This window comes from Leptopilina heterotoma, unplaced genomic scaffold, assembly GCF_015476425.1.
Source record: "Leptopilina heterotoma isolate Lh14 unplaced genomic scaffold, ASM1547642v1 Lhet_188, whole genome shotgun sequence".
NCBI lineage: Eukaryota > Metazoa > Arthropoda > Insecta > Hymenoptera > Figitidae > Leptopilina > Leptopilina heterotoma.
Window position 1 is genome coordinate 202525 of NW_025110907.1, and position 22549 is coordinate 225073.

General features: G+C 23.8%; 4 protein-coding genes across 9 annotated transcripts in view; 2 read left to right on the forward strand and 2 right to left on the reverse strand.

The window, feature by feature from the left end:
* Window positions 1–8038, reverse strand: part of LOC122500554 (coronin-2B-like) — a 40790-nt gene extending 32752 nt beyond the window's left edge. Inside the window, exons 1-2 of one of the 3 annotated variants that reach the window (XM_043609533.1) lie at window positions 7908–8038; window positions 6902–7073 (exon numbers count right to left, since the gene is read on the reverse strand). In XM_043609533.1, the coding sequence (XP_043465468.1) occupies window positions 6902–7045 (144 nt within the window). In that variant the 5' untranslated portion in view covers window positions 7046–7073; window positions 7908–8038. Of the gene's footprint in view, window positions 1–6901; window positions 7548–7907 lie in introns of those variants that run through there. The other 2 variants (XM_043609532.1, XM_043609535.1) reach the window with 2 other exon arrangements.
* Window positions 7711–8557, forward strand: LOC122500560 (cytochrome c oxidase subunit NDUFA4). The gene is made up of 3 exons (XM_043609546.1): window positions 7711–7871; window positions 7965–8111; window positions 8197–8557. Exons 1-3 carry the CDS (start codon window positions 7821–7823, stop codon window positions 8257–8259), a joined length of 261 nt encoding a protein of 86 aa, XP_043465481.1. The 5' UTR covers window positions 7711–7820; the 3' UTR covers window positions 8260–8557.
* Window positions 8537–12900, forward strand: LOC122500557 (phosphopantothenate--cysteine ligase). Of its 4 annotated transcripts, none has more exons than XM_043609537.1 (7): window positions 8537–8668; window positions 9520–9712; window positions 9926–10056; window positions 10135–10232; window positions 11842–12056; window positions 12129–12311; window positions 12582–12900. In XM_043609537.1, exons 2-7 carry the CDS (start codon window positions 9590–9592, stop codon window positions 12765–12767), a joined length of 936 nt encoding a protein of 311 aa, XP_043465472.1. In that variant the 5' UTR covers window positions 8537–8668; window positions 9520–9589; the 3' UTR covers window positions 12768–12900. The 4 variants fall into 4 exon arrangements, with proteins under 4 accessions (XP_043465472.1, XP_043465476.1, XP_043465473.1 ...); XM_043609541.1 differs by lacking the exon at window positions 8537–8668 and adding an exon at window positions 8780–8964; XM_043609538.1 differs by lacking the exon at window positions 8537–8668 and adding an exon at window positions 9095–9216.
* Window positions 12718–22544, reverse strand: LOC122500552 (vacuolar protein sorting-associated protein 16 homolog). The gene is made up of 16 exons (XM_043609525.1): window positions 22376–22544; window positions 21888–22074; window positions 21532–21660; window positions 21313–21454; window positions 18677–18798; window positions 18419–18594; window positions 17914–18286; window positions 17702–17829; window positions 17400–17544; window positions 17191–17325; window positions 16940–17101; window positions 16670–16819; window positions 14069–14316; window positions 13798–13894; window positions 13392–13495; window positions 12718–13317 (listed from the first exon to the last, which is right to left on the reverse strand). Exons 1-16 carry the CDS (start codon window positions 22429–22431, stop codon window positions 13173–13175), a joined length of 2499 nt encoding a protein of 832 aa, XP_043465460.1. The 5' UTR covers window positions 22432–22544; the 3' UTR covers window positions 12718–13172.
* Window positions 22545–22549: the final 5 nt, after the last annotated feature.

The following is a 22549-nucleotide window of genomic DNA, read 5'->3' on the forward strand; positions in this document are numbered from 1 at the left end:
TTTTATGACTGTAAAAAACAAGGAAGAATAAAATATTATTGAAAATAAATAATTTTTTTACAATTATTATTACACTGCCTCTAAATAATTGTATTTTTTTTTTTAGATTCTCACAGTCATAATTTTTATTTAGAATTTTTATTCTCCTTTTAATAATTGTATTTAGAATTTTTATTCTTCTTATATTTTGTATTTAGAATTTTTATTCTCATTATAATAACTGTGTTTAGAATTCTAATACAACTGAATGGTTTGTTGAGAATGAAAAATCGAAAATTGAAAAATTATTGAAGACGAGAAAAAAATTGATTGAAGACAAATAAATAAGTGTCGAAGATCGAGTTTCAAATCCGCAAACAAACAAGGAGTTGCATTCCACGAATTTTCGATTTGGATGCACCATTGACCTAGGATCAATGGCCGCATTGCCAAATAAACTTAGGTTGAATGTCGGCCAATTAATGTCGTAATAGTTGATCGTTTACGTTCCTTTAATCACAATAGAAGATTCTTTAAGCAAATTGTACGATAACATTTTTTTCTTCTCTAAAACTTTCATTAAAAAATTTCTCACATTTACATAAATTTATAGTAAATTAAATTAAATAATAACAGGATTCAAAAATTTGTTTCCCCCAATTTACAGACAAAATTTTTGATTTTTTCCCTGACCCTAAGGAATATTAAATCAATTTTTATTAGATAATTCTCCGAGAATTCAATTATTTAAATAGAAAAATAAATAATTTATTGAATAATTAAATGATTTTTGAAATTTAATTCTCGTAAAAAATTTTATCAACAAATTTTTAAATAATTGAATTCTTCGGATTAATAAAATTTTTAAGAACAATTACATCTTTCAAGGTATTCCATTAAAATTGTATTAAAAATAATTGGAATTCTGCCATGAATTTTATTATTTGTAAAAATAATTGAATTCTTAAAAATAATTTTATTATTCATATAAATACTAATTGAATCTCTGTAAAAAATTTGATTACAATTTTTGAAAATAATTCAATTTTAGAGAAGAATTTTATTATTTATTAAGATAATTGAAACTTTGACGATAATTTTTTTTAAAATTTTAATAATAAATAATAAAATAAATTAAGTAAATTAAATAAATTAGAGAAATTTAGTGAAATTTTACAGAAATGTTAGAGAAAATTAAAAAAAAAATTTTTTTTAGAGAACTATCAAGAAAAATGTTACATTGACTATAAAATTCTTCAAGAATAAAATATGTATTTTCTAAATTTTTTGTTTTAAATAAACATTTATTCTACAAAGTGTAGAGAGAACTGCCAGTGAGTGATTTAATGTTTCAACAATATTGTAAATCATTTTAAATTGTAATTAATCGGAAATAATTCTTTATTTCCTCCAGTGATGGAGTAGGTGAAAATTTGATTAAAAGTCTAATTAAAGAATGAGTTTAAAAGGCGCCAAAGTAAGAAATTACAGCGGCATACTTATTCTTTTAACCGGGTTCTTCGCACTTTCGCGAATTCTGACTTGCCATGCAATATTCGCTTTTTACAGTTTTCTGAGAACGTGATAATTTTTCCTTTTTATTTATCTAATTTTTCTAATGAATTTTAACAAAAAATTTTGAAAATAATTCAATTCTTTCAAGCAATTCTATTAAATTTGTTTAAATAAATAAAATTCATCATAAATTTTATTCAAATTGTATTGGAAATTATTGAATTCCAGAAAAGAATTTTATTATTATTTATAAAAAATAATTTCATTCCTGTAAGGAACTTTGCTATTTATAAAAATAATTTAATTGTTGTAAAGAATTTTACTATTTATAAAAATAATTTAATTGTTGTAAAGAATTTTCAGGATTCCTACAGAAATCCGCATTTAAAATTCCATACCTTTTCCATGATTTCCAGGTCAAATTTTTACAAAATTCCAGTGGATTTTAAATCTAATTTCATTATTTTTGGGCTCTTTAAAAACACTTTACTTATTTAATAGTCTCCATCCTTTGGTAAAAAATCTAAAATTATCAAAATTTATCAAAAATTCGAAAAACCGATTTTTTTAAAATTCAATATTTTTTCCTCTCTTTGATAGTATTTAGCTTCATTATTTTTGTGCTCTTCAAAAATATTTCACTTAATTAATAGTTACCACCCTTTAGTAAAAAATCTGAAATTATCGAAAATTATCAAAAAATCAAAAATCCGAATTTCTTAAAATTCAACATTTTTTCCTCTCTTTTATGGGATTTATCTTCACTATTTTTGTGCTCTTGGAAAATACTTTACTTATTAAATTGTCTCGACTCTTTGGTAAAAAATCTAAAATTATCTAAAATTATCAAAAATTCAAAAATCCGAATTTCTTAAAATTCAACATTTTTTCCTCTCTTTTATGGGATTTATCTTCACTATTTTTGTGCTCTTGGAAAATACTTTACTTATTAAATAGTCTCCACCCTTTGGTAAAAAATCTAAAATTATTCAAAATTATCAAAAATTCAAAAAACCGAATTTCTTAAAATTCAACATTTTTTCTTCTCTTTTATGGGATTTAGCTTAATTATTTTTGTGCTTTTAGAAAAAACTTTACTTATTAAATTGTCTCGACTCGTTGGTAAAAAATCTAAAATTATCTAAAATTATCAAAAATTCAAAAATCCGAATTTCTTAAAATTCAACATTTTTTCTTCTCTTTTATGGGATTTAGCTTAATTATTTTTGTGCTTTTAGAAAATACTTTACTTATTAAATTGTCTCGACTCTTTGGTAAAAAATCTAAAATTATCTAAAATTATCAAAAATTCAAAAATCCGAATTTCTTAAAATTCAACATTTTTTCCTCGCTTTTATAGGATTTAGTTTAATTATTTTTGTGCTTTTAGAAAATACTTTACTTATTAACTTGTCTCGACTCGTTGGTAAAAAATCTAAAATTATCTAAAATTATCAAAAATTCAAAAATCCGAATTTCTTAAAATTCAACATTTTTTCCTCTCTTTTATGGGATTTATCTTCACTATTTTTGTGCTCTTGGAAAAAACTTTACTTATTAAATAGTCTCCACCCTTTGGTAAAAAATCTAAAATTATTCAAAATTATCAAAAATTCAAAAATCCGAATTTCTTAAAATTCAACATTTTTTCCTCTCTTTTATGGGATTTAGCTTCATTATTTTTGTGCTCTTCAAAAACACTTTACTTATTTAATAGTCTCTACCTTTTGGTAAAAAATTTCAATTTTTTTAAAATTATCAAAAATTCAAAAATCCGAATTTCTTAAAATTCAACATTTTTTCCTCTCTTTTATGGGATTTAGCTTAATTATTTTTGTGCTTTTAGAAAATACTTTACTTATTAAATTGTCTCCACCCTTTGGTAAAAAATCTAAAATTATTCAAAATTATCAAAAATTCAAAAATCCGAATTTCTTAAAATTCAACATTTTTTTCTCTTTTTATGGGATTTAGCTTAATTATTTTTGTGCTTTTAGAAAATACTTTACTTATTAAATTGTCTCGACTTTTTGGTAAAAAATCTAAAATTATCTAAAATTATCTAAAATTCAAAAATCCGAATTTCTTAAAATTCAACATTTTTTCCTCTCTTTTATGGGATTTATCTTCACTATTTTTGTGCTCTTGGAAAAAACTTTACTTATTAAATTGTCTCGACTCTTTGGTAAAAAATCTAAAATTATCTAAAATTATCAAAAATTCAAAAATCCGAATTTCTTAAAATTCAACATTTTTTCCTCTCTTTTATGGGATTTATCTTCACTATTTTTGTGCTCTTGGAAAATACTTTACTTATTAAATAGTCTCCACCCTTTGGTAAAAAATCTAAAATTATTCAAAATTATCAAAAATTCAAAAAACCGAATTTCTTAAAATTCAACATTTTTTCTTCTCTTTTATGGGATTTAGCTTAATTATTTTTGTGCTTTTAGAAAATACTTTACTTATTAAATTGTCTCGACTCGTTGGTAAAAAATCTAAAATTATCTAAAATTATCAAAAATTCAAAAATCCGAATTTCTTAAAATTCAACATTTTTTCTTCTCTTTTATGGGATTTAGCTTAATTATTTTTGTGCTTTTAGAAAATACTTTACTTATTAAATTGTCTCGACTCTTTGGTAAAAAATCTAAAATTATCTAAAATTATCAAAAATTCAAAAATCCGAATTTCTTAAAATTCAACATTTTTTCCTCGCTTTTATGGGATTTAGCTTAATTATTTTTGTGCTTTTAGAAAATACTTTACTTATTAACTTGTCTCGACTCGTTGGTAAAAAATCTAAAATTATCTAAAATTATCAAAAATTCAAAAATCCGAATTTCTTAAAATTCAACATTTTTTCTTCTCTTTTATGCCATTTAACTTCATTATTTTTGTGCTCTTGGAAAAAACTTTACTTATTAAATTGTCTCGACTCTTTGGTAAAAAATCTAAAATTATCTAAAATTATCTAAAATTATCAAAAATTCAAAAAACCGAATTTCTTAAAATTCAACATTTTTTCTTCTCTTTTATGGGATTTAGCTTAATTATTTTTGTGCTTTTAGAAAATACTTTACTTATTAAATTGTCTCGACTCGTTGGTAAAAAATCTAAAATTATCTAAAATTATCAAAAATTCAAAAATCCGAATTTCTTAAAATTCAACATTTTTTCCTCTCTTTTATGGGATTTAGCTTAATTATTTTTGTGCTTTTAGAAAATACTTTACTTATTAAATTGTCTCGACTCTTTGGTAAAAAATCTAAAATTATCTAAAATTATCAAAAATTCAAAAATCCGAATTTCTTAAAATTCAACATTTTTTCCTCTCTTTTGTGGGATTTAGCTTCATTATTTTTGTGCTCTTGGAAAATTCTTTACTTATTTAATCTCTGTAGGAACCCTGAATTTTACTCTTTATAAAAATAATTTAATTATTGTTAAGAATTCTACTATTTATAAAGATAATTTAATTGTTTCGAAAAATTGTATTCCACATTTTTTAAAATAATTAAATTCATTCGTGATTCGTGAAATATTTTATTCAAATTTTTGAAAACAATAAACAATAAGTAATTTTTAAATTTTCGTCAAAGATTCTTTAAATCTCAGATCAATTTTTTAAATTTCGTCAAGAAATTTTATTTAAAATAATTAAATTCCTTCGAAGAATTGTATTATTTTTATAAAAATAATAATTAAATTCTTGACAAGAATTTTATTAAAATTGTTGAAAATAATTATATCGTTTCGAGGAAAATTAAAATTCTATCAAGAAGTTTTATTAAAATTGCAATGAAAATAATTGAATTCCTCAGGAGAATTTTTAAAACTTATGTAAATAATTCAATTCGTGTGACAAATTTCATCAAAATTTTGAAAAATAATTGAATTCTTTCAAAGAATTATATTAAAATTTCCTAATGAATTTTGATTATTTTCAATATTTTCATAAAATTGCTTAAAGCAATTCAATTATTTTGAAAAATGTTGATAAAATTCTTTAGAAGAATTCAATAATTTTTAATTTTTAATCTTTAATTAAATTCCTTTTAATAAAATTTAACGAAAGAATTGAATTATTTTTTTAAATGTTAATAAAATTTGTCACAAGAATCGAATTATTTTCATTAGTTTTAAAATTCCTCTAAGAAATTCAATTCTTGCTAAGGAATTTTATTATTGAAAATTTTAAAAATTATTCAATTCTTTCAAGAAATTTAAATAAAAATGTATTGAAAATAATTGACTTCTTCTAAAGAATTTTATCAAATTTTTTAAAAATAATTGAATTCTTTCGATGAATTTCATTAAAATTCTATTAAAAATAATTCAATTCTTTCAGGAAATTTTAATAAAAATTTATTGAAAATAATTAACTTTTTGTAAAGAATTTTATCAAAATTTTTGAAAATAATTGAATTCTCTCGTTAAATTTGATTAAAATTCTATTAAAAATAATTCAATTCTTTCAAGAAATTTAATTAAAAATTTATTGAAAATAATTGACTTGTTTTAAAGAATGTTATCAAAATTTTTGAAAATAATTGAATTCTTACCAAGAATTTTAATAAAATTTCCGAAAATAATTGAATTGCTTCAAAAAATGTTATTATTAATAATTCTTTACTTAATTTTTTTTTTAATTTTTGAATCTGAAATCAATGAAAAATTGTAGTTGATATTTGAAAATAACTTTAAATACCAGTATGCCTTTAGAATTGAGTTAAAATATTTTCCTAGGAACCCGCATTTCTCTCCGGACGACTGATATACATATAAAAGGAAATAAATGATAATAAGCCTTTAGAAAACTTTTTATGAGTCAGAATTTGTAAAAAAACGTATCAAGATCTATGAAATTTAAGTCAATGCACTTTTTAATGCTACTAATAAATTTAGAAAGATCCTAAAAGTTTTAAAAAAAATCTTTTTACACCTAAAACACACATTCAATGATATTTTTTTCTTCAAAATGAATTTTCATGGCAAAAAAATTCTCGTCTCATGAAAATTTCATTGAAAGAATAATTAAAAATCGCTCTACATTTTTAGAGTTACTTCTGTAAATATTCAACTAAAAAATTCTAATAGTTTTCAAAATAAATAGAAATTACGAATTAACATATCATAAGACTAAAAAATTCTAATAGTTTTCAAAATAAATATAAATTACGAATTAACATATTATAAGACTAAAAAATTCTAATAGTTTTCAAAACAAATAAATTATTAATTATAATTATTAATAATTAATAGAAAAATTACAAAAGCACGTGTATGTGTGTATAAATTATCCAACAACAACAAAAAGCCTTTTAAGCGACTATTTTGTGCACAAAAAGTCTAAATAAACTTTTGCATTCAGATAGGAAAAATAAATACGAAAAAATAAACTCACTTTTTCACTGGGCTTGTAACAAGCTCGGACATCAACCATGTTGCTCAACAAGTTGTGGGAATCATCTTTACCCTCGAGAGTAAATTTTTCACGGAACTCTCCCTTAATTTGAAGCATTTCCCAATCTCTAGCTGTGTGGCCCATAAATATTTCGTAATCTTTCAATAATCCACTGGAAATTTATGAAATTTATTAATCCTCCTTTGCTGCTTTCTGCTTAAAAGAAAAACGCCCGAACTTTTGTATAAAGTTTTATAGTTAATCACAAATTCAGTATGAAAATTGAACACATTAATTATTGTTTCACACTTGGTGTTTTGCTACTATTTTTTTTTACAATTTTTACAGTAGAAAAAAGCGTCAAAGTGCAATGAACCGGCACTTTCTTTGTTTATAGGCGTTCAAGTGATTTATCGATTTGTCAAAACACGGTTTTCTGTTAAAATCACGGAAGTCAAGAGCGTCCTACGTAAAGTCCCGTATTTCCGTAAAACAGTAAAATCAGTAAAATGTAAATTCCTAATTTCCTAAAGTCGATCTTTTATCCGAAAGTGAAAAGTAGTTCCAGCGAAAATATTCTTTATCAATATCAACAAAGTATTAATTAACCAACGGACCAACGGCCAATGGCAACTGTTAAATATTTATAATAAAGAGCAAATAATGCCAACTGCTACTTTGGAAACTTCCGAGCGCAATGTGACCAACAGGCAAAAAATGAAACTTAAGACGGGTTCACAGCTTGCGATTTGCGTTTGCGCAGTGCTGTGAACGCTGTTTAACGTTATATGACTAAATTCACATCGTCTGCTAAATTTTCTGCTAGTAGGAAATAGAGAAGAAGAAGGTCATTTTTCCTAGATATTTTTGGAAGTTTCATTTGTCATTTAGTGAACAGAAGAAAGGAATAACTATCAAGATGACTTACATGCAAGGACTAAGTCTCAAGTCAATAAAGAAACATCCAGCGGTAAGAAATAACATGAAATATCCATCGTGTACTCACCTCAGTGCAAAAAATAACGATTTTTCATTCTTTTTTTCCTTTTTTTGAAAAAACCAGCTGATACCACTTTATGTCGTCTTTGCTGCTGGATGTCTCACCTCAGGTGCGTACCTCATAAGATTGGCAGTCAAGAATCCTGATGTCTCATGGAATCTTATCACAAATCCAGAACCCTGGAATGAATATAAAGATAAAAACTACAAGGTATATTTCATATTTCCTTTGTTCTAAAAAAATTTGTATGACGCAACGGACACAGCTAAGAATTTTTCTTTCTTTTTTTCCATAGATTTTAAATCCAGCTGAAGGCAGAGATACACCCAAGAAAATGAAATCAGTCTTTGATTATTAAATATGGAAAAACTAGACACAATTCAATTTAGTCAAAAATAACACATAACTTATTTTATTTCATATAATTATGCAATAATTTGATTCGAGAATTTTCTTTAAAATCTAAAGATTAAAAATCTTGATTTTTAGAGAAATCTAATGAATCTCAATTCTAGAAGTGGAATTAAAAGTATTAAATAGGATTAAATAAAATTGTTTTGCCCATAATTTACCCCCGAAAATCGAAGTGATTCTCGCTATTTAAGTATCAGTTTTGGTTATTGTACATTAATGAAATAAAATTTGGAGAATCAATATTTTTGTAATTCTCTTTTTTTAGAAATCCCGTCTTGACGAAACGCTTTCCAAAACTCGGCGTGCCAGTTATAACTGTGCGAATTTAATATGTAACGTGTTTTTGTGATGTGGTAAATAACTTTTAAATTATTTTTTTTTCTTTTCGTCTTTATAAGACGAAAAAAACCAATTATGTCTATACTTTTACCTTCCACGGATCGAAATTTCTACTTACTTCTAATATAAAAAATTTCGGAAGGGAATATCATCATTATACTATATTTTTAATTCATTTTTTATTTTCTATTTTTCAATTCCACGTAGAGAAAAATTAAATTCCAGAATTCTTTTGTAATGGTTTATTTAGATTCTTAAATATTCTACCACGTGGGAATCATATTTTATTTCTCAAATGCAAATCTAATTTGTAAGTAATTAACTTTTGTGTTCTCATTTTATCTCTATCGGAAATAAAAATTACCATCAAGATAAGTAAATGTTGTATTTTTCAATAATTAATGCGCTAATACGTCAAAAATTTTAAGGTTATGTTCGAATTTATATAACTCGTTTCATAACAAAATGTCAGATTTTTTATTATTATCTTTGCGCTAGATAACATGTTTACTAATAATTGCAATAATATGCCAACAAAAAATTGTGAAATCTATATTTTTAGGTATAATACGATCAAAGTAATAATTAAGACTAATTATACTCCGAAAAATTTTGTCGCGTCTGAAATTAACCTTTAAAATCCCAATTTTGAAACAGAAACAGAAATCAAAATTAAAATAATTATAAATATATTATGTGGTATATTGGAAATAATATTTTTGACCTACTGAGAATATTTAAATATAGGTAATAATAATAATAATTGCTTAGGTAATTCGTTAATTAATATTCATGATTCCCCTTCCCCCCTTAAAAGGCCTTCGTTTTAGAAATTCTATGTGCCATTTCCTGTTTTAAATTTCAGTTAGAATTTTTAGAATTGAATGAATCGAATGAATTAAATCATTTTGGATTAAATAAGTATTATTAAAATTATGGCGTCGAATTGGGAAGAATTTTACGCTAAAAATCCACCGCCTTTGGATTTACTGAACAGTGAAAATCTTATGAAAAAATTTGCTCAACAACATGAGGATCAAAAAATTGCTATTGTGACGGTAATGTACCTTTTGAAAATTATTCAATTTTTTTTTGGATTTGTGTTTTAAATAAACAAATTCAGATATTTTTGAGAAAATTCAAGAGTTGAAATTTCTCATTCGTATCTAATTAAATACTCAGTTTTAATGTTAATTTTAATATTAATTTAAAATTAAAATTTAAAATTTAAATTTAAAATTAAATTTTAAATATTAAATTTTAATTCACAGAGTGGAGGCACTACAGTTCCATTGGAACACAATACAGTACGTTACGTGGATAATTTCAGCGCTGGAACAAGAGGAGCAATTTCTGCAGAATACTTTCTAGATAATGGATATTCCGTTATTTTTCTACACAGGTATTACTTTTTTTTTCTTTTGAAAATATTTTCCATACTTTTGAATTTCGAGTAATTTTGAAAAATTTTCTTTTATAGACTAAAATCACTGGAGCCTTTTTCACGTCATTTTGCAAATCAATCATTCCTTGATATGCTCGATTTAGGAATTAACGATGAACAACCAATAGTTCAAAGTAAGATATTTTTAAAATTAAATGAATTTTTTTTTTTAATATTATTAAACTAACAAAAAGTTCAATATTTATTATATTATTTTGCAAATTTATTATTTTCAAATTATCAATTTCAACTTTTGAATAATTTCAGATTCAAAATTTAAAAAAAAAATTAAGTAAAGAATTATTAATAACATTTTTTGAAGCAATTCAATTATTTTCAAAAATTTTGATAAAATTCTTTAAAAGCAGTCAATTATTTTGAATAAATTTTTAATGAAATTTCTTGAAAAAATTGAATTATTTTTAATAGAATTTTAAACAAATTTAACGAAAGAATTCAATTATTTTCAAAAATTTTGATAAAATTCTTTACAAAAAGTCAATTATTTTCAATAAATTTTTATTTAAATTTCTAGAAAGAATTTAATAATTTTCAATTGAATTTTAATAAAATTCCTCGAAAGAATTGAATAATTTAAAAAAAATTTCAATAAAATTCTTAACAAGAAGTCAATTATTTTCAATAAATTTTGTATTTAAATTTCTTGATAGAATTGGAAAATTTTCCAATAACATTTTAATAAAATTTAAAGAAAGAATTCAATTATTTTCAAAAATTTTGATAAAATTTGTTTATTAGAATTTCATTATTTTCAAAATATCTTTATTTAAATTTCTTGAAAGAATTGAATTATTTACAATACAATTTTAATAAAATTTAACGAAAGAATTGAATTATTTTTTCAAAATTTTAATAAAATTTATCGCAGGAATTGAATTATTTTAATAAGAATTAAAATTTTTTCATAATTTTTATTTTCTTTGAAACAATAAAATTATTTTCAAATTTCTTGATAAAATTCTTAACAAGAATAGAATTTTTTAGAGGAATTTTTGAAACTAATGAAAATAATTCGATTCTTGCGACAAATTTTATTAAAATTTTAAAAAATAATTCAATTCTTTCGTTAAATTCTATTAAAATGAATTTAATTAAGGATTAAAAATTAAAAATTATTGAATTCTTCTAAAGAATTTTATCAACATTTTTCAAAATAATTGAATTGCTTCAAGCAATTTTATTAAAATTTTGAAAATAATTGAAATTCATCAGGAAATTTTACTGAAAATAATTGAATTTCTAGGAAGAATTTTATTATTTATAAAAATAATTAAATTCTTGTCAAGAATTATAATATTAAAATTTTTGAATATAATTGAATTTAATGAAAATTTAAATCTCTCGATTAATTTAGTTAATATTTTATTGAAAATAATTGAATTCATGCGACAAATTTGATGAAGAATTTTAAAAACAATAAAATTCTTTAGATTTTAATTTAAATCGTATTGAAAATAATTCCATTCCTGCGAATTCAATTATTTTCAAAAATTTAATAAATTTTGAATAATAAAATCCCTAACGAGAATTCAATTTTAATAAGATTTCTCGAAGGAATTCAATTATTTTTAATTGAATATTGAAAAATAAAATTCTACGAAGAAATTCAATAATTTTAAACTTTTTTTTATATAATTCTTCAATGATTTAATGATTAATTTAATTAATGATTAAATTAATTAATTTAATGATTAATTAAATATTTTTAATATTAAATTACAGTTTCCTCACAATATACAGAACAAGTTTCAAAAGTATTATGTAAATATAAGGAAATATTGAAACAGGGGAGACTGCTGCAAATAAATTTTACAACTTTAGCTGATTATCTTTGGCTACTGCGATCAGCTTGTCAGGCGCTCGCTCCCTTAAAAGAAAAGGCAATTTTTTATCTAGCAGCCGCTGCCTCCGATTTTTACATTCCACCCAACGAAATGGTAATTTATTCTTCAATTTACTCTAATTTCTATTCCATTTTTCATAATCTAATAATTTACGAATAATTACAGGCAGTGCATAAAATATCATCAAGTGGTCCACCGAAAATTGCCCTGCAATTGGTGCCAAAAATTTTGAAACCCTTAGTAAGCCTCTGGGTGCCTGATGCTTTTGTGATATCTTTTAAACTTGAAACTGACGAAAATTTATTAATCTCCAAAGCTAGAGATGCTCTTAATAATTATCAACACAAAGTAAGTCTAAGAATTTTGTTAAAATTTTTGAAAATTCTAATTAAATTCTTTTTGAAGAATTTCTTTTATTTTTTTTAAATAATGGAGTTTTTTTTAATAATTTTAATTAAAAATTTTGAAAATAATTGAATTTTATTAAAATTTTAGAAAATAATTGAATTCTTTTGAAAAATTTTATAATGAATTAAGAAAAAAATTGAATTCTTTCGTGAAATTCTTTTGAAAATAATTGAATTGCAAAATTAATAATTTATATTCTTTCTTTTTCAGTTCGTTGTGGCAAATATGCTGCAAACTCGAAAAGAACGAGTTGTAATTGTCAGCAAAGATGATAATTATGAGATAACAATGACAAAATCAGAAATTTCCCAGGGCATGGAAATTGAGAAGAAAATAATTGCCGATCTTGTTGAGAAACATGATAAATTTATTCTCGATGCTAAAATGTCAAGATGAAGACTTTGAACCTTCTTTTCTTCCTATTTACAAAAGTGGTAAACTACTTTTGTACTAAATATTATAATTCGTTAATTATATAAACCAGAATAGAAAAAACAGATTTTCAGTAAAAATTTGTTCGGGGCAAAAACGGTTGGATTTTAACTCATAGAAATAATATAGGAATTTTATATTTTTACAGTAGAGGATAAAATAAAAATGTATAAAGTTTCTGCAAAACTGGTTTCTGCAGAAAAAAATTTAAATTAGGATAAATTATCACACTTTTTTTTGTTAATGTGTCATAGATTTTTATAAATATATATTTAAATTAAATTTTCTTTCGAGTTATTTATGAGAAAATTTGTTGTCTTTAAAGCTTCAATTTTTGAGGAATCACACTTTGTGGATTTTTTGTGGAAATCATTTGTTTGTCGTTAAGCTGACAATCATGGTATTAATTTTTTCTGCTATTCTACGATCGGATGTTCCGCAGTGCGCCAAAACGTAAGACAATGCAGCCGAATCTTTTTGTTCAAAGGCAATTTCTGCTGCCTCTGATAACATACTGAAAATTTTTGCTTTTGTAGTTTTTCTATATTGTAGAAAAATTAACAGCTAATATTTGTGGTTGATACTCACTTTACTTTAGTTAAATATTTCACTTTTAAATCGTCTTTAACTCGAGGTAAATACTTTTTTGCCTCGATTTCGTTTTTGTATTTTAAGCATTCATCTATAAAAGGCTGCGAACAAAAAATGCTCATTAACCTTCTTGGGAATAACGAATTCTCTAATTCTAACTATTAATTAATCCTAATATAATTAATCCTAGATTTTTAGTTTTTAGAAATAAATTTACTTCTGTGTTCCATTTTGACATGAAAGGCAGAAAGTTTTTAAATTTGGATTTCGATTTTCTACATCGAGACAATGAACCAATCTTTTGAATTCTATTTTCAAGTCTCGATTTGATTTTCAGGTGTTTTAGGAAACACTTCTAGAAACATTTCTTAAATATATACTTAATTAAAAAAAAAAATCTTACCTCATAACCGATTGGTGATTTTTTGCTCTTCGAAAATTTCTCCATTTCAGTCCAAAGGCCTTTCTTGGCTAAACTTTGTATTCTCAACCACCAATATCTGTAAAAAAAATATTACGTAATAAATAATAAATAGAGTTTTAGTTTAAATTAAATAATAAAATTAATCAGAATAAAAGTTCATTACGATTTGCTTCTTTTTAACTTTTTTTGTACTTTTCTTTTTTCTAATTTGAATGAATATGAATGAATATGAATGATTAAATTTTAATACCTTCGATCTGGAATTTTATACTCGGATCTCAATTTATCGGCGAGTTTAATTTCATTTTGGAGAAGGAGAATTTCAACAGTCTCATGAAGAGGTTTTCCAACAATTGATTCGTGTAATGTCTCCTCTAAGGAGCGTTGATAACGTAAAAGTTTAATTTGTTCTTCCGTTAGAGTTGCATTTGTATCGTTACGTGCTAATTTAAAATTTTCTTGAGCAGACTGCAACATTGGGTCCCTCGAGGCTGAATTCTGTAAAAAGTAATCTCTATATAATATCAGGGTTGCCACGCTTTTCCTCATTTCAAATTCCCTGACTTTTCCAGGTTTTCCAGGTTTAAAAAACGGAATTTTTCCAGGTTTTTAAAACTACATTTATATTTTACCAAATTTTAATATTAATTTTTAATTTTATTTTTAATTTTACCAAAATCCCTGATTTCCAGACAAAACGACTTTTTTCCTGTTCTATTACATTTATTTACAAATTTCTTTAATTGTAAAATTACTCGAAAACATCAATAACTTCATTTTTAAATGAATATTTAATCATTATTATTTTTTTTACAGAAATTAAGATTTTCAAAAATTTTAAATTCAATAACATTTATAAGAATATTATTGTAAAACATGAAGATAAATTGTTACTATAATTTCTTCAAAATTATTTTCATTTCAATTCAATTCTTCATTTCTAGAATTTTTAACTAAAATTCTTCTTGAACTCAATTTTTTTTTTATAATTTTTGAAAAAGTTCTTTGAGAATTTCCACAATTTTTTGTTTAAAATTTACGTATGTTTGATTATTCTGCCATTCTTCAATATATATAAGAAAATAAAAACTTGAAGAATTAAAGAAAAATTCAATTAAACTTTTAAAAAAAAATTAATTGTACAGAATTGTTAATCAAAAAGTACGAAAAGTATTTACGCTATTATTAGCTTTCAATATTCAATGAGAATGTAAAATTTTAACTGAAATTAATTTTTAAATCAATATTAACTAAAAAAAATCCACGAGAATTCAATTATTAAAATACAAAAATGAATAATTTATTGAATAATTGAATACATATTTCGTAAAATTGAACTCTCAGAAAGAATTTTTTCAACAAATTTTTAAATATTTGTTTTCTCTTGACAAATCTTAATAAAATTTTCAAAAATAATTTTTCGGAAATTTGATTAAAATTTTAATTAAAAATAATTGAATTTCGCCAAACAATTTTTTAAACAATTTTTGAAAATAATTGAAATTTTGCCAAGAATTTTATTAAAAATTTTTGAAAATAATTGAATTCCGGAGAAAAATTTATAAAGATTATTAAAAATTTTAACGCGAATTTTTGTAAATTATTAAACACAATTAAATTTCTGCGAGGAATTATATTAATTTTTTGAAAATAATTGAATTCTTGAGACGAATTTTATTTAAAATGTCTTTTTAAATAATTGAATTCTTTTATGAAATTTTATTGAAATAGTAGACATTGAAAAGTAATTGAATTTTTAAAATTTTTGAAATTATTTAAATTTCTACGAAGAATTTTATTAAAATTATTTTGAAAAAAAATTGAATTGTTACAAAGAATTTCATTAAAATTTTTGAAAATAATTTAATTTTTTCAAAGAAATTTAATTAAAACTTTATAGAAAATAATCCTTAAATTCTAATAAATAAATTGTAGCAAAGGTTTTTAAAAATAATTAAATTTCTTTGATGAATTTTAATAAAATTTTTAAGAATAATTTCATTTTTCGAGGAATTTCATGAAAATTGTATTTAAAATAATTGAAAGTCTGCGATGAGTTTTATTATTCATTGAAAATAATTGAATTCCTGTAAAAAATGTTATTATTTATGAAAATAATTAAATGTTTGGCGTAGAATTTCATTAAAATTTTTTTTAAATAATTGAATTCTTTTGGACAATTTTATTAAAGTATTTTTTAAAAATCATTGAATTGAGGGAAGTTTTTTAAAATATTTGAAATTTTGCCATAAATTTTATTAAAAATTGTTTGAAAATAATTGAATTTCTGCAATCATTTTGTAATTGCTTCAAAATTCAATTTCTCTTAGTGTTTTTAATTAAAATTCTTCTATAAATCCATTATTATTTTTAATAATCAATTAAAAATATGAATTAAAAAATTTAACTAATTTCAGAAGAATTGGAATAATTAAAATTTCTCAAAAATCTACGTTTTCTTTAAGACGATTTCTAATTAAATTCATTCAAAATTGAAATTTTACAAAATTTCAAATTAAAAATCTTTTGAAATTCATCTGTACTTATGAAAATTGTAAGTACGCAACTCTTTTCAAATTCAATTAATTTTGAAATAATTGTGTAAGATTAGATTTCAAGAATAAATTTTAGAAAATACCAATTTTCCAGGATTTCGATCAAAATTCCCTGACTTTTCCAGGTTTTTTCAAGGTTTATAAAATTTCCTGACATTTCCAGGTTTTCCAGGTTGCGTGGCAACCCAGAATATTTACATATTATTTAAATAAAAAAATAAATTAATTAATTAATTAATAGATAAATATTTGAATTTAATGAAGGAAAAAAGGAATGAATTGCAAAAAAAATTTACCTTTGGTCTATAACTCTCCTTAACGAACCAGAGAGCATGTGAATGATAATCATCATACTGATTGTAAATATCTCTCAAAGTTTCTCGATTGTGACTCTGACAATATTTTATATACAATGCCATTGCAAGAGGACAATGCATAATAGCCATCTGAGAAAGTAAAATTAATTATTAATTAATATTTATTATCGTAAAAGATAACTTTTTTGCTTCTTAGGTATGAGCGGATCGCAAAATTTATTAATATTGATTATTAATATTGGAAACTACCTGAAAATCCCTTAGGGACATGTGTTCTCTGAGATGAAGAATAACCGTATAAACTAAATCCGTATTTCCACTTTCAACGGCTTTATTAAGAGCGGCCTTTTCCTCACCAAGCCGAAGCAGTAAAGGAACTTGAAGTTGAGCTCTCGGCTCATAATCTATTAACTAAGAATAAATTTTATTTCCTTCATCTCTTATTTTGGCAATATTTTTTTCGAAACAGATTTTCCTAAAAAAAGATTTAGTCAACTCACTTTTATCGCTAATTGCTTTCTTCCACAATCAGCCGCTCTTAATGCAATTTCACTGTAGGAAACTCCGGGTGCGTAACCTAATTTATCAGCAATTTCTTCTGCAATTTGCTCCTTATCCAGTTGCGTTTGCTTCACCTGAAGAAATATATGATTATTATGTAAGTGCTAATTTTTTTTCAACGCAAAAATCCTTTTGCCGTAATGATCACCTTGTAACAAGCCCATTGAGCCAAAATTCGACTCTCTCCATCAACCTCCGACAAACGAAGATGTCTGGCAATTTGAATACTCAGATAATAATGTCTCCTTGCAACTAATCTGTCGAGTAATACCTGACTCGTTAGTGCGTTTAATCTGAATTAGTTAAGGTCATTTTTTTTTATTAAATTTCATTAAAGAATAAAATAGAAAATATTACTCAAATTATTGATGTACCAATAGAGTAAATTCAATAATAAAATACATTAAAATACATTCACAATTGTGTTAAAAATAAAGACAAAAAGGATACTGCGTATACGTCAAAGGAATTCCAATATTCGGATGACGAACTGCATTTAAAATTCTCAAAGTTCGACACATACTGACATAATGCTCGGGATTAATGGTCTTACTGAATCCTTTTCCATATTTTGCTGCCTATTTGAAAAGCGCAACATTCCAACTTTGAGTATTAAAAATAAATTATACGTAAGAAAAAATCATAATATTTCTTCTACTCACTCGCATTAGTAGTTTTTGTGTTTCGAAATTAAATTCATGGCTCGAGGCGTCGACACAATCAATCACGGCATGATCAAGTTTTTCTTTAACTAAATCCATGTAGCTATCGGCCTTGTGACTCTTTTTATGAAATTGTTTTGAAGCCTCCAATAAATACGATGCAGCGTCCGTTGAATTAATTCTAAATATTTTTTGCACCACGTTCGGTACTTTCTGTATCATTTCATGTGAGAAACTGGAAATAATTCGCACTCCGTCGATTTCCGTCACGAGATGAACTGGACCGTCGTAAGTGTAAACCATTGTTTCGCCCGAACGGCCAATTATCATTACCGTTGAGTCCCAGTTGCAAACGACAGCCTCCGTTCCACACCTGGGCGAAATAAATATTGAAAATTAGAAATTAAAAACGAAAGAATGGAAATTAAAATAAAATTAAAAATAAAACAACGAAAATTAGAAATGAAAAATAAAAAATTAAAAACGAAAAAATAGAAATACAAACCATGCAATGTCCGTTAAAGTCTCCTTCATGTTTGTTGAACACTCGCAATATTTGTCTTTAAAGTCAACTGAACCAAGATACAAATGTCCAGTGTCGGAATATAAAGCGATGTGTCTATTGTTACCGGAAGCAACTATTGCCACTATGCTGGATATTTTATTGCTGAAGAGTTTACTCTGCAAGAAAAGAATAGAAAATACGTTTTAATTTCTTGCCCATCTGTTCGTTTCATAAAAAAAAATATTTTCTTGTACATACGAAAGCTGTTGTAATTGTCGTTTGATTCTGATGAATCTCTTGAATTCCTTCTTGATTTGAAATAATAACTTGACTGTCTCTATCCTTTCGCATAATACACCATTCAATTGGACCGCCAAGTTCTTGAAACATAAAATATGAAACAAAATTAAAGAAAGAGAAAAAAGAAATTTAAATCAAAATCATTTTATTGCAATAACAGAGTTGCCACAAATATTTAACTTTATTTTCCCCTGACTTTTCCCTGATTTCCAGACAAAATTTTCACTTTTTCCCTGACCCTATAAAGAATATTCTGATTCACTCTAAAAATTATTAAATACTCAAAAAAATGTTCTACTACATTTATTTACAAATTTCTTTAATTGTAAAATTATTCAAAAACATCAATAATTTCTTTTTTTAAATAAATATTAAATCAATATTATTTTTCTGTAGTAATTAAAATTTTTCAAAACATTCAAATTCAAATCTTTTTGAAATTCAACAACTTATAAGAATATTATTACGAAGTAATAATTTGAATTGCCCTAAAATTTTTCAAAAAAATATTAATTATTTACAAAAATCCTAATAAAATCCTTCGCAAGAATTCAATTATTTTTACAAGTATTAGTAAAATTACTCAAAAAAATTTAATTATTTAAAAAAAATGTAATAAAATTCGTTGCAATAATTCGCTATTTTTTTATTTCATAAATAATAAATCGATTATTCGGTTAAATAATTAAATAATTTTAATTTTTAAATCAATTTTTAGTAGAAAATTTAAGGAGAATTCAATTATTTAAATTAAAAAATAAATAACCTACTGAATAATTGAATGTTTGTTAAAATTGAATTCTTATAAAGAATTATATCAACAAATTTTTAAATAATTGAATTCTTTTGACAAATTTTAATAAAATTTTTAAAAGGATTCCTACAGAAATCCGAATTTAAAATTCCATACCTTTTCCATGATTTCCAGGTCAAATTTTTACGAAATTCCAGTGGAATTTTAAATCTAATTTCACTATTTTTAGGCTCTTTAACACACTTTACTTATTTAATAGTCTCCACCCTTTGGTAAAAATTCGAAAATTATCAAAATTTATCAAAAATTCGAAAAACCAATTTTTTTTTAAATTCAACATTTTTTCTTCTCTTTTATGGGATTTAGCTTCATTATTTTTGTGCTTTTGGAAAATACTTTACTTATTTAATAGTCTCGACTCTTTGGTAAAAAATCTAAAATTATCGAAAATTATAGAAAATTCAAAAGTCCGAATTTCTTAAATTTCAACATTTTTTCCTCTCTTTCATGGGATTTAGCTTAATTATTTTTGTGCTTTTGGAAAATACTTTACTTTTTAAATAGTATCGACTCTTTGGTAAAAAATCTAAAATTATCGAAAACTATCAAAAATTCAAAAATCCGAATTTCTTAAAATTCAACATTTTTTCCTCTCTTTTATGGGATTTAGCTTAATTATTTTTGTGCTTTTGGAAAATACTTTACTTATTAAATTGTCTCGACTCTTTGGTAAAAAATCCAAAATTATCTAAAATTATCTAAAATTATCAAAAATTCAAAAATCCAAATTTCTTAAAATTCAACATTTTTTCCTCTCTTTCATAGGATTTAGCTTCATTGTTTTTGTGCTTTTGGAAAATACTTTACTTATTAAGTAGTCTCGACTCTTTGGTAAAAAATCTAAAATTATCGAAAATTATCAAAAATTCAAAAATCCGAATTTCTTAAAATTCAACATTTTTTCCTCTCTTTTATGGGATTTAGCTTTATTATTTTTGTGCTCTTAAAAAATACTTTACTTATTTAATAGTCTCGACTCTTTGGTAAAAAATCCAAAATTATCGAAAACTATCAAAAATTCAAAAATCCGAATTTCTTAAAATTCAACATTTTTTCCTCTCTTTCATGGAATTTAGCTCAATTATTTTTGTGCTTTTGGAAAATACTTTATTTATTTAATAGTCTCGACTCTTTGGTAAAAAATCCAAAATTATCTAAAATTATCTAAAATTATTAAAAATTCAAAAATCCAAATTTCTTAAATTTCAACATTTTTTCCTCTCTTTCATGGGATTTCCTGTAGAATTTTGCCAAAAATTTTATTAAAATAATTGAATTTCGATGAAGAAGTTTATTATTTATAAAGATAATTGAAATTTTGAGAATTTCTAGAATCTTTTAATTTTTCAAAATTCAATTTTTTTTTAGTAGGTATTTTTAACTAAAATTCTTCTATCAATCTAGTATTTATGAAAATGGTAAAAATTATTCATTTAAATAATTTCTAAGTCATAATTTTATGATATTTCTTGAAAAATTAAATTATTTAAAAAGAAATTATTGTCAGAAATAGAAAAAAATTGAAGGTTTTGTATTAAAATTCGTGGTAATCTCATAGTTTACGAGGCAAACAAAAAAAAAAAAAAAATTCAATTTTTTCCAGTACTTTTAATAAAAATCCTTGACTTTTCCCTGATTTCCCTGACCTGTGGCAACCCTGAATAATTAAAAGAAAAAATCGTAAAAGTGTCAATTTTCGAAAATTAGTTGAATTTTTTTGAAAATAGTCGATCCGAGAGCTGAATGTTAAAAATTTCTTTTTTAGAAAAGACAAACTTACTAGGAATTTCCAATTGTCGAACTTTCGGCTCACTGACATTGTTCACCAAAAAAATACGACTTGTAGACGTTAAAATTGCTAAACCAGTGCCGTTAACACTGACAAAAAATTTCGCATCAATTACTTTTGTCTGCTTTGCTTCCTGTGAATATTAGAAACGAAGAAAATGAATAAATTCCTTGACAATTCGAGAAAAAAATGTTATAGATTGAAACTTACATTTCCCATGCTAAACGCGTGTTGATAATTGCCAAACATGTCGTAAATAAGAACCATTCCATCCTCCTGAATGCAGAGTAATTCCTCTTGATGCGACCATCCTAATGTTACTAATTGTCCACTAGTCCACTGTTTAAATAAAATTATTAATCAAAAACATTCTTTACATTCAATATTTTATTTATATTATATTTCTATTCAATTCGTTTCTCGAATTTTTATTTAAATTAAAATCCAGATTAGAATTTTTATTAAATTAAAATCGAGATTAGAATTTTTATTTAATTAAAATCCAAATTAGAATTTTTATTAAATTAAAATCAACGTTAAAATTTTGTTTAAATAAAAATAAATACTTGTAGTTTAGCCATAATTCTCCCAGACGACGAATAAAACAGTATTACTGGTTTTCCGGCTCCTTGAACTTTAACCAATTTCTTCGGATTTCTTGTTATCGCTATGGACCCTCCATAAGGTGCTGCTACTATTAAATGATTAGCATTTGCTTCATTATAAAATGATAATGGATAAAGTTCAAATTTCCTGTAAATGGAGAAAATAACAAATTGCAGTTTACGTGAAAATTGAAATAATCGCTCGATAGATGTTTAAAAACGGTGTATTCATTTAGCGGCTAATGAATCAGTTAATTATATTTTAATATAAATCAACAAATCACCAATAATTTTTATTTATTATCATTTATTCTAATACCCCGAAAGGTTTTTTATATTAAATTATCGCCGGAATTAGAATAATCAGATTCACCAGTGTTTATAGGTTGATTGTTGATTGACATTGACATTAACAAGTTATTAAAATTAACCGAAAAAAAATATAATACCTGAAATATGCATCATTTCCAAGTGAAAACCAATCGGCTGTTAACATAACCGACATGATTAGAATTTGTAAATTAACTTATTTTATACTTTATAAACATTTATTTCAACTTGTTTCAACTGATTTCAACAATGACGATCCTACGTTCCTAAGGAACATTTAGGTTATGTGTACA

Bases quoted from the DNA above. Each gene is read 5' to 3' on its own strand.
- LOC122500557 (XM_043609537.1), top strand. From the start codon at position 9,590: ATGGCGTCGAATTGGGAAGAATTTTACGCTAAAAATCCACCGCCTTTG. The intron at 9,713-9,925 runs GTAATGTACCTT...TTTAATTCACAG, and splicing joins AAAAAATTGCTATTGTGACG to AGTGGAGGCACTACAGTTCC. The intron at 12,312-12,581 runs GTAAGTCTAAGA...TTTCTTTTTCAG, and splicing joins TTAATAATTATCAACACAAA to TTCGTTGTGGCAAATATGCT.
- LOC122500560 (XM_043609546.1), top strand. From the start codon at position 7,821: ATGACTTACATGCAAGGACTAAGTCTCAAGTCAATAAAGAAACATCCA. The intron at 7,872-7,964 runs GTAAGAAATAAC...TGAAAAAACCAG, and splicing joins CAATAAAGAAACATCCAGCG to CTGATACCACTTTATGTCGT. The intron at 8,112-8,196 runs GTATATTTCATA...TTTTTTCCATAG, and splicing joins ATAAAGATAAAAACTACAAG to ATTTTAAATCCAGCTGAAGG.
- LOC122500552 (XM_043609525.1), bottom strand. From the start codon at position 22,431: ATGTCGGTTATGTTAACAGCCGATTGGTTTTCACTTGGAAATGATGCA. The intron at 18,287-18,418 runs GTTTGTATTTCT...TATTTCGCCCAG, and splicing joins ACTTTAACGGACATTGCATG to GTGTGGAACGGAGGCTGTCG. The intron at 16,820-16,939 runs GTAGTTTCCAAT...TTACTTTCTCAG, and splicing joins TGTCCCTAAGGGATTTTCAG to ATGGCTATTATGCATTGTCC.